This window comes from Chanos chanos, chromosome 14, assembly GCF_902362185.1.
Source record: "Chanos chanos chromosome 14, fChaCha1.1, whole genome shotgun sequence".
Taxonomy (NCBI): domain Eukaryota; kingdom Metazoa; phylum Chordata; class Actinopteri; order Gonorynchiformes; family Chanidae; genus Chanos; species Chanos chanos.
In genome coordinates, this window is record NC_044508.1 from 4749298 (window position 1) to 4763193 (window position 13896).

Here is a 13896-nt window from a genome sequence, read left to right on the forward strand (position 1 = left end):
TGTAAGTTGCTTTGGATAAAAGCGTCTGCTAAATAAATGTAATGTAATGTAATTTGAAAATACTGGCACGCAGTTTGATTCAGCCTGTGCAAAAACACATTCATCAGGTCTGTGATTTAGGGTCAAACGTTGAGTGGGCAGTGAGAGCAAACCCTGACTAGAGGATCTGATACAGTGGGCTTGGATTAAGAACAGATACTGGGCAAACTGGGTTTGGGAATGGGAATGGTAACCAGTGATTTTGAGAAGAGTGTCTCTGTGCTCAGATCCAGAAGAGACACTCCAGCAGCAGCATGGACGAGAGACCGTCTCCCTCACCTTCTGCCCGAGACTACGTCGAATCCCTGCACCAGAACTCCAGAGCCACCCTCCTCTTCGGCAAGAACAACGTCCTCGTTCAACCGGTGAACAAACACATACCTCTCTCTCTTTTTTTTCCTTTAATTTTTTTAACCCCAGATAAACCCAGAATATTCGCCACAAGTTCTTAAACGCAATGTTAATTCTGTCTCTAATGCTTTCTTTCAACTTTGAAACATCAATGCAAAAAAAAACATGTTTTGATATGATCTAAGCCTCTTAACTGTTTTGGGGTTTTTTTTTTGGTAAACCTCTCGTGTTAAAACTCTCTCAGAAAGATGACATGGAGGCTATTCCGGGATACCTGTCCCTCCATCAGACCGCCGACGTTATGACTCTCAAATGGACGCCCAATCAGCTGATGAACGGATCAGTGGCAGATCTGGAATATGAGAGGAGGTGGGCTTATTATTGCTATAATTTTTTTTTTTTTTTACATTTTTGAAACAGAGCAGAGTTATCACTAGGTTTGAACATGCAGGAATATCTCTTCGTTGTCTGTCTGTGTAATATGTCTCCGCGTAGCTTGTGGGAGAGCTTCCATTATTTATGAAAATCATGAATTTTATATGTAGTTGAATCTCAAATACAGTCATTGCTATGGGCCTATGTGGCAAACATACTCAGAATATTAACTCTGTATATTTGAATTCATGTAGAGGAGACACTAAGTCTAAGGATTTTATTAATAATCTCTTGTCAGGAGCTAAGTAAAAAATGAAACTAAGCTGCACAGATTAAATATGGATATGGGTAGTGTTGTACTGATTTGTCTCACTGTGTGTGTGTGTGGGAGGACATCTTCCTTCAAATGTAGTCAAAGTTCACATTTCTTACAGTCTGCCTGCCTCAGGGCTTTGTAACAGAAACAGCTGTGGCTAGAAAAGTCGAGAGAGAGAGAGAGAGAGAGAGAGAGAGAGAGAGAGAGAGAGAGAGAGAGAGAGAGAGAGAGACAGAGAATGAGGGGAGACCCTTACTCAACCCCCCTCTCATTCTGAGTAAAACACTGTTACGACGAAAGATTTAAATTGAGTAAAAATGAGCGACACAGCAAATTAAGTCTACGATCAAATTTCCTCTCCAATAATATTCCAATATTTCCAAAGGGCCATTTTGCAGGTGAATGACCTTTATTAGCCACAAAAGACAAGACATGATGCTCACAGCGTGTGGAAAAGTGATGCACTGTGAGCTGTGTGGAAAAATGCCAGGTCAAAGGTGGTTTGATTTAATACAAACCCGAAGTAATTGAGCAGTTTCTAACGGCTGTCTAGTCCATTCGTAAAGATACGGTAAAAAAAAAAAGTCTTTTATATATTACCAAACCCACTGAAACCAGGACAAATCTATATAATGTCAATGGTTTAATGCTCTCGCTCTTCGATAGAATATTTAAAGGCCTCTGTGTTCGTTTCAGTCTGCTGAAATGTATGCAGCCATACTGAAAGAATAGACAACGCGCTACATGCAATACCGCTCACGGTTTATCGACTGAGCAGGGCGAATGGGGCCTGGCTGATACCTTTCTGAGCATTTCTGTCGTTGCCTCTCTGTAGCGTTTACTGGGACTACGCTATGACCATTCGCCTGGAGGAGATTGTGTATTTGCACTGTCATCAGCAGGGTAAGTGTTGAGATGTTCAAAAAATAATAACTAAATAAAATCACTTCACCGAGGGGCTCACTTCACCTCTTGGAAGCTCATCGCGATATGCTAGAGTCAAGGTGAAGGTAATCAACCTTAAGATTGAACCACAGATCGCAGTCGGATGTACACTCTCAAAGTTCTTTGACAATAGGCGTCATTATGACTTTACCACCACGTTCGCGTCCTTATTCCATTCTTGATAAACAGGAAAACAGAGAGGCTTTCATGTAATCAACGGAGCACTCTTTGCCGTCCCAGAGTGTAGCAAGAAGAGTGTTGTTTGAGTGGATTGTTATGTATTTTTTTTTAAAGTAATCTAATCTGTTCGGCTCCATTAGCGCTGCTAGCGCGTACGGGTAATTCATACACAGAAGACAAGGGGGCAGGCTAGGGGGGTTGAAATAGACTTAATCAGTGTGTAATTGCCTTCAAAGCTTCGGCAAAAGATGAGAATTTTAAGTAGGGCTTGGCTTAGATTAAGAGACACAGCCTCTCAGAGGAAGGTCCTTGGAAAAAAGGAAAAGTCGTATCTCCCTTTGTTATTTTGCGGGTTTTGGCCAGCATTGTTGTTCCCCCTCTTAATTCTGCTAGTCTTTGTTACTCTATGCATATGATAATCGCTGCGTATCAAAATTCAGCTGGCCAGTGTACTGACTTTTAATGAACTGTTTTGGTTGGACTGGGGGTTTTTTTGTTGTTGTTGATTTTGATGTGTCTCAGACTGAGCAGCATCTCTGCTGAGTTTATTTTATTTTGTTTAGCGCTTTTCCCGGTACAGTAACAGTTTGACCAGACAGTTTTACAAAAGGTCCCCAGCATCAGCCTCATTAGCTTTTCACACATTTCGAGATGCTAAGAGCACATTTTAACACAAGCACATAAACCTTAGGTACATGAGTACATATTTAGATGGTCATGTACAGTTTGTGATGGTCCCTGTGTGTGTTTATGTTTTATTTGGTTTATTGACCGTGTTGCGTTTGTGTTGTAGTGGACAGCGGTGGGACGGTGGTTCTGGTAAGCCAGGATGGGATCCAGAGACCTCCGCTAAGGTTTCCCCGCGGCGGGCACCTCCTCCAGTTCCTCTCTTGCCTGGAGAATGGACTGCTTCCTCACGGCCAACTGGACCCCCCACTATGGTCCCAGAGAGGAAAGGTCAGAACTTGAATAGGTCCAATTTATTAAGTCCATTCTTGCATTGCATTGGACCCTAGAACTACCACGAGTGGTTCAACTCACCTATTGGCCATCAAGCCATTGTTAAGGGGATTTACACATACACACTGTTGCAAAATTGTATTTAAAGCATTCCAGGATTGGGGTGGCCCAGGAACAGGTTGTACTGAGGTGAAAACACTTGCATGAACTGACCAAAAACAATGAACGTTGTCTCTGAACTCAGACGTCCATCTGGTTTTAAGCTTTGGTTTTGTGGTAAAGAATTATTCTTGCCTACGATTTCTTCTCGGTTTTGAAAGCTAGATCTCTCTCTCTCTCTCTGTGTTCGGGAGACCACACTACGTAGCAGTCACTAAAATCAATGAAACTGATTCCATGACTACATTACCACTCGCGTCCAAGTTTTAAGTACACGTTGGTTTTGCTTGTTTGTTTGTTTGGGGGTTTTTTGGAGTGTTTCAGACCAAGCTGTGCACTGAGCTCATTTTTGTCTGTCACTGGCCAAACAGGATGGATGCATCTGTGAGAGTGAAAGCAGGAACACTGAATCTTCTTGGCAAACTAAATAAATAATGTTTACTACCCACGCTAAGCGGCCAGAGGCAACTCTCATTAGGGCATTTCAGCAATGCAGTGCCTCTCAAAACTAGCCATCCTGTTCAGAGATTAAGGTGGATTTTCGAAAAGTCTTCTTTTGGGCCCATGCGTTTTTCATACCAAACAGCGAAATCTCACACGTTTAACTAATAGACTGAGCGGACCATTAGTTGCTCGAGTCAGTCTCTCCCTGTACTTTTTCTCCTCGCTTTTCTCTGTGTTAATGGTTGACATTTTCTGGTCGACATTGTGTGGTCTCCCATAATGGATGTGTGTTTTACAGGCGAGGATGAATTAAAGTAATAAATATTTGAATAAAACCCACATGTTCTCTCTGTCTCTCACCTTCTCTCTCATTCTCATCTCCTTTCTCTCCCTCTTTTCCTCACTTAAAATGACTTGTATAATTCATAGCTGTGTCTTGGGGGATGCGTGTAATTGGGGAAACTAGGACTAATTGCTGTCTGGAAAGCCTTTTGTGAGCTGATGGGAACTGTCTCGGTCTAGGGGAAGGTGTTTCCAAAGTTAAGGAAAAGAGGTCCATCTTGTGACTCCATATCTGACAAAGAGGAAGATGAGGCCACAGATTACGTCTTCCGTATCCTCTTCCCAAACAGCCAATCAGAGTTTGGTAAGTGATCACGTGGGGAGGCGGCAATTCAAATGGTCTCTCTCACACAGCAAAATTACAAGTGTTGTTTCCCAAAGTAAAATTTCCTTCAACTGCACACAGAATTCATTTTTGGGTTGTTTTACCTTAACTGTCAACATTACAGTTACTTGCTCGTTCTCAAAATTTCAGTTGACTCTAGTTAGTGTTGATGTGTAAAAAAAGAAAAAAAAAAACTAAATATGTTGTCCTCACTCAATTTGAATGTGATGTTTCAGGGTAGAAATGATTTGACATAGACCAGCATTAGCTCAGGGCTAAACAGTCTCCCATTTCACGCTGGTTACTCTGAGCAAACATCAAAATTCTACAACAAGTCAACAAAATTCTACAAGAGGTCTAACTTTTCACACCAAGTGTTGATGTTATACCTGTTCCAACACTGGTTCAAAGTTAGTCAGCGTTCTAGAGCCAAGTCTGAGGCCTTTCTTACCTGAGAGTTCAGAACTTCCTTAAAATGGGCCATAGCCGAAAAGGTGCCATAAACAGTTCCTTCTCTTATGTCCCATTGGTCATCTGTAGTGAAATTTGCCATTGTGTTGCCATGGTTTGCCTTTTTTTTTTTTTTTGGTTCTTTTAGTTCCCATTTTGCCGTTTGGTTGCTAAGTTGTCCGCTTGCTTGTCCACCACAGTGGCTGTTACCCACTCCTCTCACCTCCCTTTGGGCGCCTCCCTCCTCTCCCGCTCCCTCTCCCTGCATGTGAGGCGTCAGCACTCCGCTAAAGGCCAGATCTTGGTGGTGCCCAAACGTTCTTGCAGCTGTCCTGGAGAACCCCCCTCGCCCGCAACGCCTGGATGTAACGTCCCTCCCCCCCCACTCGTCGACCTGCATACGTCTGTCCATATCTCTCTATCTCTTTGTCCCTGCCAGCTAACACCTCTTTCTACCGCTTTGCTTACACCCTGGCCATAAACCTGGGATAGGCAGTTCCTCCTCCTGAAGAGCCATAACAACCCTCCAGACTTTTTAACACCAGTCCTAATTTAAAGGCCTTCGAGTCCAGTGCGCAGAGGCCGCACAAAGTCCTTGATGAATTGAATGGGTTGTGTTGGCACGCACAGCGAAGACCTACATAGTCTTCAGCGTCTCCAGACGAAGGAGGACAATAGGGAGGGGGATGGCTTACCCACGGCTCTAAATGCACTCTCCCATTCATAATGATGGATGTGATCTGCTTCCTTCTTTCCCTCACAACCAGACTGTGGTCTCAGCTGCCTTTGCTCTGAGGCTAAGGAACAAATGTCTGCAGTCTTAAAGCTGAAAGACACCGCCATTATATCTCTCTCTATAAACAGTATCTCATGTCACTGTGAAAACGGATGCGCGTATTAGACGCTGAGTTTTAGAAAGCAAGATGTTCTTTTTCTCTTTCTGGCTTTCATTTATCTTGGAGACCACAGTCTCGCTTGCTGAAATCTCACACGGAAATTAACTAAAATTTCCCTCTTTCTCTCACAGTTTCTTAACAGAATCATGGAAGATTGATATGATTAATCTGTGTGTTTGGTTATGTGAAGGGGAGGGGTCCAAATCAGGGGCTGATTTTGATTTTGCTTGATTTCCAGCACAATGTCCAGCTACAGACAACACAACCATGTCTAATGTCGTGTGTGTGCGTGTTTGTGACGTGTGTGTGTCTCTCTGTCTGTCTGTGTATGTGTGTGTGTCTGTGTCTGTTCGTCTGTGTGTGATGTATGTATGTATGTGTGTGTGTGTGTGTGTGACTGTGTATGTGTGTGCGTGTTTATGATGTGTGTGTGTGTCTCTCTGTGTGTCTGTGTATGTGTATGTGTGTTTGTACGCACTAGTGGCACCAGAGCTGATAGACCAGGGGGCCAACATGTGGCACCCCAGTGCCCGCAAATCCTCCTGCTCCTCCTGTTCCCAGAGCAGTTTCTCCGAAGGAGGACCAGCCAACGGCTGTAACCACGAGAGGTCAGAGAAGATACGCTGCAATAATATTTAATACGACATAATAACGATGTGATTTGTCAAAGGTTTACTTATCTTATTTACACAGGTTAAGACATGTTCACACAGGTCAGATAAGTCATCTTCACCTCATGGTTGGTTGGTCCAGTATTAAATCTGTAGCCTGACCATGTCACTGGTTTTGCTTGGGCAGAAAAAAAACAAGCCATTTATAAGATATTTGCTCAAATACCTAATCAGTTGCGTTAATGTAAAAATGTCAAAATATATTAACTTCGGAATTGCGTTCCCATGAGTTTGGGATGTAGCGTGTAATAATTCAGCAGGCAAATAAAACATCACAGGTTGCATTTAGCGGACATATGAGTGCATATTAACACATATTAACTTCTCTCTGTTTACAGAGCTCCTCTGAAGCTCCTCTGTGATAATATGAAATATCAGATTGTCTCCAGGGCTTTCTACGGCTGTACGTACCCACCATCCTCACAAGCGACAGCTGCACAGAAACTCACTCTGATACAGCCAGACACTTACATCTGCCGCAGGAACACTGAAACCTGCCCCCCCCCCCCCCCCCCCAATCCAAATTCTGCCCTGTTCATTTCTGATCACCGGTGATTAAATTGAACGCTTGCAGGTGCATTTGATTGGCCGCAGTGTGATCACACCTGACTCCCAGGTGATGGGGGGTGATGGGGGGGGGCGGAGTCTGCTGTACCTGGCCCTCAGGGACCAATCAGTTCAGCTGCCCTGTGTTACACAATGAACTATGGGCACCTGCTTCATATCAGGTGTCCCTCAAACTGAGACTGAAATACAATAATTACATGTGTAGTAACGACAGTGTATAGTTGAACAGCACTCCCATGTTGAATGTCATGAGAAATATTTAATATTAAACTACGTCAACTGTACACGTAGTCACACTAGTGAGATCTCACGTGTTATTTTATTTAATGTCCTTTTTAGTTTAAATGCTTTAAAAAAATCTGGGCAAGCTTCAAAGCCGTAAATGACTTTTAATAACCTGTACGTTAACATTTGTAAACTCGTGTGTCTGTCCCATGGATGTTCAGGGCTGGCGTACTGCCGTCACCTGTCCACAGTTCGCACGCACCTCTCTGCTCTGGTCAACCACACGATCGTGGATCCGTACGCACCCTGCGATGCATATGGAGGTCTTACCTCTGAAGTGTGGAATACCTTCCTCCGGGACTGTGGTGTAAGCAACTCAGTTTCTGCATCTCTCTCTCTCACACACACGCACACACACACAGTCTGTTCTGTACAACGTCACATCCATATTCATTTCTCTCTAATTGCATCTCTTTGATTCTTAGTCACACAAACAATATGCAAGCATGACTAATGCTGTGCCTGTGGGAGAGAGAAGGAGAGAGAGAGAGAGAGAGAGAGAGAGAGAGGGGGGGGGCAAACAAAGAGCATGAGAGAGAGAGAGTCAGAGAGGGAGAGAGAAAGAGAGAAATCTTCAGTTGAAGATGAGACATTTCCTAATCCATATCAAACTCCGTCAAACAACCCGTTCTGTTCAGTCCCAGCTCTGATAATAAACTTTTGTTGTCGATGAAAAAAAAAAAAAAAAGGCACTTATTCAACTTATTCCAAGAGCTCTGAATTATTCATGTAATTATTTATTCAGTAATTATTCATGTACTCTGTTGAATAGCACTGGGGTGAACTATGATTGATAGCTTAATGTAAAGTGCATCGGCATTGGGCTTATTATTACTGAATTGATTTCTGCCGCGCGCAGCATTGGAAAAGCTGTGTCAAGCCGTGCAGCAAGGGAAATGTCGTGGGGGGGGGGGTAGATTTAGAGAAAGAGCTGGAAGGTTCTTTCAGCTCACCACAGAGAGAAAAAAAAAGATACTTTTTTTTGAGAGAGAATCATTACATAGGAACACAGAGTACTTGCTCTTCCGGCACAGTTTTCCCCGGCTGTGTTCCTGTATTTTTCACATCCTGGCCTTCGGAACTAACTGTACAGAACATTTTTACATAGCTGTGGACTAAGTCTCCTCATTTAACTAATGAAGTCTGTGCCGATAAGGATTCGCGGGTATATCAGGTTTGTTAGTGACTGGTTAGAGCAAAGAGTGTCTGTCCATTGTTGGGATTCGAAAATGTCTGATCTGTGCCATGCTGACCAGTGTTGCCATGTCTGCGTGGCTTTCATTCATATCTGAGTCGTAGACCTTAATGAAACGCCTGAAGAGTGCTAAGGCCCTTGAGCAGGAAACACAGGACTTCCTTTACTAAAGCCTTTTTTTTTTGTTTATACAGTTTATCTTTCGTTTCGGCTAGTACAACACTGGTAACATGGTCAGTGGCTTGCCAAGGTGTTTTTAAAGCCATCAGTCTAATTATTGGACTGCGCACGTGGAAATAGTCCAAACACGTGTTAACAGTGGCAAACAGCTTTTTTTTTTTTTTTTTTTTTTTGTCATTTCCGTTCTTCAGAGTCTCTAAGGCCCCACAATGTTTTCAAAGTGTTAGTCATAGCCTGTGCTCGTGTGTCAATCCCTTCTCTTTGTAGTATGTGTTTGCATTTGCACGTGTGTGTGTGTTTACTCTGTTTCCCCGAGGCTGTATTTGCTTTTCTAAACGGTTTGACTGTTTGTGACTCTTGCTCCGCCCTCAGGCTTACAAGGAGCAGGAGTTGCTGAGGTTGGTGTACTTCGGCGGTGTCGAGCCCTCTCTTCGTAAGGAAGTCTGGCCCTTCCTACTGGGCCATTACCAGTTTGGAATGACTGAGGACGCACGCAAGGAGGTTTGTCCTTAACGAGTTACCGCAAGCATTCTGAATTCACTGTTATGTTTCAATTTAAAAAAAAAAAAACTGCAAACACTGCTTTTTATATTACTACCTTTCGCAAATGTTGCTATTAAGATTTAATGGCTGAATTTCGTTGGGTTTAATCACTTGTGTTTATCTGAATACATTTCTTTTTTAGATTGATGGATAGATCAGTGCTTTATTGATCCAAGAGTCCCTTTTGTACTTACATACACCTTTTTTTCAATAAATGTAATATAATTTCCATGTTATGTATCTCCACGTTAATGTCTTTGTTTTACTATGAATTTTACATTTTTTCTTTGATTTTTAAACCCTTGTTTATATATGCGTGTGTGTGTGTGTGTGTGTGTGTGTGTGTGAGTACATATATATATGTGTGTGTGTGTGTGTGTGTGTGCGCGTGTTCTGACCTCTGATCGATGCCTCAGTGCGACCTCTGACCTCTGGCGTGCAGGTGGACGAGCAGGTGCGCGCGTGCTATGAGCAGACTATGAGCGAGTGGCTGGGGTGTGAGGCCATCGTGCGACAGAGAGAGAAAGAGCAGCACGCCGCGGCGCTGGCCAAGTGCTCGTCGGGCGTCAGCATGGACAGTACCATCCAGCGGATGATGCATCGAGACTCGACCATCAGCAATGAGGTGAGCGGGCAGGGAGGGGCTGTGCACGGCGGTGTGGCTCGACCGCACTGACCGTGTCCGAACGTTTAAGCTGTGTCCAGACGCATTAGCTTTCGCTTCCTTGTCTTGTATAGACAAGACAAGACAAGACAAGACAAATTCGCTTCCTTGTCTTGTATAGACAAGACGCTTTGCGTCCTTTTCTGGTCTATTTGCAAACTTGATCATATGAGAGACATGGACATGGACAGGTGAAAGCAGTAGGGTAAAGATTCCTTTAGCCTGTAGATCAGTTTAAAACTGATAAAACAGTTTGCGTCGCTGCAACCTTTTGGCCCAATGTCTAAGTTGAATTTATTCAAAGGAAGAAAAAAAAAAAAACCCTGTGAACTAAATTTCCCTCATCATGTCAAATTGATTGACCTTACTTGAAGGCACACGGTTTCAAAATAATTTAACAGAGAGGTGGACTGAACCTGATTGGATACATAAGAAACACTCTACTGATCCCTTTAGGCCAAACACAGCATTGCTTTGAGTTCTAAAGGCTGATTCTGCTAAACCTCACAAAACAGTCAACGCTACTTAACCTGACAACTATCAAAAACTTTCTTATTATCAAAGAGAGAGCCAGCTTCCATAGACAAACTCTTCTGCCACTATACTGGTGAGGTGACTTTCAGTGATGTAGTTCTATCACTAACCTTTATCTCACCAGGCAGCTCACTCGAGAACAAATTTCTTATTTTCAGTGATAGCCTGATAACAGCCTAAAGGCTTTGTCAGTGGATGCTGACAGACAGGGAGAGATAATAACTGGAGCAAACAGACACACAGCACAGAAGTCGAAGATAACAGGATAACGACAGCAAATAGCAGCCAGATAGGCAAATCACGCCCTTAAATCAAATGCCAAGCAGCAGAGTAAACTGCAGTACGAAACCGCAGGGATGAGAGGTTTAGACTGTTCACTTTCTCCAAATGTCTTTCATACAAAGCCACAGACGGTTACGGTAAATGTCTGATTCTTCTGTACTTCTCCCCTCCCCCCGGGGTGCATTACCTCTTTCTCTCTCTCTCTCTCTGTCTCTCTCTCTCTCTCTCTCTCTCTCTCTCTCTCGTACCAGTCGTCTCAGAGTGGCAGCTCAGGCAGACAGAGTCACGCTCGTCTGCGGAGTGACTCCAGCAGCAGTACACAGGTGAGCCGACCCAACACGCTTTTTTTAAACAAGGGATGACACGCAACCAAAATATATACCTTTTACTCAGATGGACTCCAACACTCTACTTCAAACAGAACAAGAAACAAAACCTCAAAAATAGCATTATGTACACGAACTTGTGTATACCTTAGTACTTTTTCACAGATAAATCCCAACACGGCTATTTAAAATAGCTCCTTGTACTGCCTTAAATTTATAACATACATGCAAACAGAACTTGAGAGTGAATGTGATTTTCGGTTCTTGTGTGTAAAGTACAGTTATGATTCTCAAGTTAATGCGCAGCTAATTTCTTACTCTGACAATGAGAAATACTGTTAACTTGTTCAACCGTACTATTAACTTGTTCAGCCATTCATCTGTTGTGTAGCACTAATTTAGGATGCTGGTAATTGCTGTCGCTGACTAACTGAGCTCTTTCTTAAATCGATGTTCCTCACCCCATATTCTCTCCTGCTAGTTCTTCACTGCCCTCCATCCCTTCCCCTGGAGTAGCCTGCTTCCCTTTGGCTTATCTTTTCAGGTGTTCGAGTCTGTCGAGGAGGTGGACCAGATCGAGACGGAGCCCAAGGTTGACGAGGTCAAACAAGTCCCCAAAATCCCCAACGGCGCCGTCCAGAACGGCACCAGCTCGCCGGACTCCGGCCACCCTTCCTCCAGAAACTTCTCGGTCACCTCCGGCTTCTCTGACCACTCTCTGAGTACTGAGGATGGCACTGCGCAGGAACCCAGCCTCAAAACATCTGCCCAAGCTCAACAGCCACCTGCGCATCCACCAAGCCCAAACAAGGCCAGCCAACCAGAGGAAGGAGAACTTCCAGGCAGGAAGTCAGAGGGAGAGGAGAAGACCAGCAAGATAGACGTGTCTGAAAACGTAGAGAAAATGAAAGAAGTAGATAATCTGCAAATGGAAAAAAATGATGGTGATGAAGTGTCAGAAATGGAAACATGTCTAGTTACAGAAATGGATGAAAGGAGTGACGGAAAGACTGAGATAGAACAAAGCAAGGATGTTGCAGAAGTTGGGGCTTCTGAAACAGACAAGGATACGCCTGGAGAGTCAAAGGAAACTCCTGACAGCTGCGATGCCCTTAAAGTTGTTTCAGAGATGAGCAGCGTCCAAGAGAAAGCAGAGAATTTCGAGAAGTCAGAAGCTGTGGGAACATCAAAGGCTGAAGAGACTGAAAAGGTTACAGAGGATGTTACATCAACAAAAGAGGCGACCGTTGAAACCAAGGGAGATGAGCTCTCAAAAACAGAGGCAACATCAGAAAGTGGTGATGAAAAGCCCACAAAATCAGAGAGCGATGACATGCCTCATACAGAGACTGCTAAAACAAATGAGGACGAGACAATGATGGATGGAAACAGTGCCACACTGAAAAGAGAGGAGAGTGCCGAAAAAGAGAAGGATGATACAGCACGAAGTGAAGGAGTAGAGGGCACATTGGAGGAGACAGCAGATGTGATATCATCCGAAACAGTGGCTCCCCCTTTCGAGCAGGATGAATCACAGAAGATGAAGGAGCTGAAAGCATCAGCAGAGGATAAGATTACAAAAACCGAGGACTTGGAAGGTACAAAATTAAAAACAGGAGAAGCAGCACTAATAACTGAAGACAATGTTGACGCTGAAGAGATTAAGGCTTCAGAAGTAAAGAATGTCGAGGAGGAAGGCAAAGAAATAACATTACGACCTACGACAGTAGACCAAGATGAATCGTTGAAAACACAGTCCGTCTTAGAAACAGCTGAGGTTTCGCTCATAGAACTGGAGTCTCCAAAAACAACGAGCAGAGAAGCAGAGGCCAGTGATAGTGAGGTATCAGTGGTAGTGGAGAGGTCTCTTCAGAGAGAGCCACAACATGCCCCTGTAGCTGAGGAGATTCTGGTTCCTGCAGTTCAGGAAGTCTTCAGCACCAGAGAGATGGGAGCGGGGACAGCAGCAGTCACCACAGAGTCAGACGAGTCTCCTTCTGCTATCGAGATGGAGGACATCCCCATGGCCAAAGTGTCCATAGCCTGGGACAGAAAGGTTCCATCTGACGGGGCAGGAATCAGAGGGGAACCTGTTCCCATGCTGGACCTGCGGTCAGAAGAAGAAGGCGGTAAACTCAGTCCAGAGGGCACGGAGTCCATCTTGTCGGAGGAGCCAGAGATGGAGAGCTTCTATCCCCAGTTTGACTCACTGGCTGTTGGCAGCGAGATGAAGAACGACGCCACCTCTCCCGTTTCCTCCATTGGAACCACTTACTCTGTAAGCTTGCCTCTTCAGCATATGTGTGACACGTAGTTTGTGACAGTCTTGTAGGCTAGCCTTGCTAAGTAGGGAATCTGGTTCAAGTCCATCAAGTGCAGAATACTTCAGTGAAGTTGATTTAACTCAGGTGACACTCCAGCACTGAGACGAGAGAAGCTTGGAGGAATACATTTCCTGTTATAGCTTTCCACAGGGGAGCAGCATACACTCTTCACGAGTTCAGCATTAATATGTTATCAATAGGTAATATCAAGTGTTGGGCATGAGAGTTTCTGAATGATGTGAACTGTTTGCAGCAAGAACTTTTGGACATGTACACCATCAACCTGCATCGCATTGAGAAAGACGTCCAACGCTGTGACAGGAACTACTGGTACTTCACTCCAGCCAATCTGGAGAAACTACGTAATATCATGTGCAGGTACATCCCTGTTGGTATTCATTTGTACTCAGTGAAGGATGTAAAGAAGGAATGACAGGTAAAACTAACATGGGTCATTTGTAAAAATAAATACATAAAAGGACATTCAAAAAGTCAAAAAAGCACTTTCAATCTAAAACCTATCCCTGACTGTTCAAAGGAGGG

General features: G+C 43.9%; 1 protein-coding gene across 1 annotated transcript in view; it reads left to right on the plus strand.

The window, feature by feature from the left end:
• Positions 1 to 13896, plus strand: part of sgsm1a (small G protein signaling modulator 1a) — a 36093-nt gene that overhangs the window by 19209 nt on the left and 2988 nt on the right. The window contains exons 8-20 of the mRNA XM_030791749.1: positions 267 to 404; positions 635 to 759; positions 1917 to 1984; positions 3000 to 3163; positions 4292 to 4415; positions 6264 to 6390; positions 6792 to 6856; positions 7467 to 7612; positions 9053 to 9181; positions 9666 to 9848; positions 10955 to 11026; positions 11574 to 13307; positions 13607 to 13731. Of these exons, the coding sequence (XP_030647609.1) occupies positions 267 to 404; positions 635 to 759; positions 1917 to 1984; positions 3000 to 3163; positions 4292 to 4415; positions 6264 to 6390; positions 6792 to 6856; positions 7467 to 7612; positions 9053 to 9181; positions 9666 to 9848; positions 10955 to 11026; positions 11574 to 13307; positions 13607 to 13731 (3200 nt within the window). The remainder of the gene's footprint in view (positions 1 to 266; positions 405 to 634; positions 760 to 1916; positions 1985 to 2999; positions 3164 to 4291; positions 4416 to 6263; positions 6391 to 6791; positions 6857 to 7466; positions 7613 to 9052; positions 9182 to 9665; positions 9849 to 10954; positions 11027 to 11573; positions 13308 to 13606; positions 13732 to 13896) is intronic.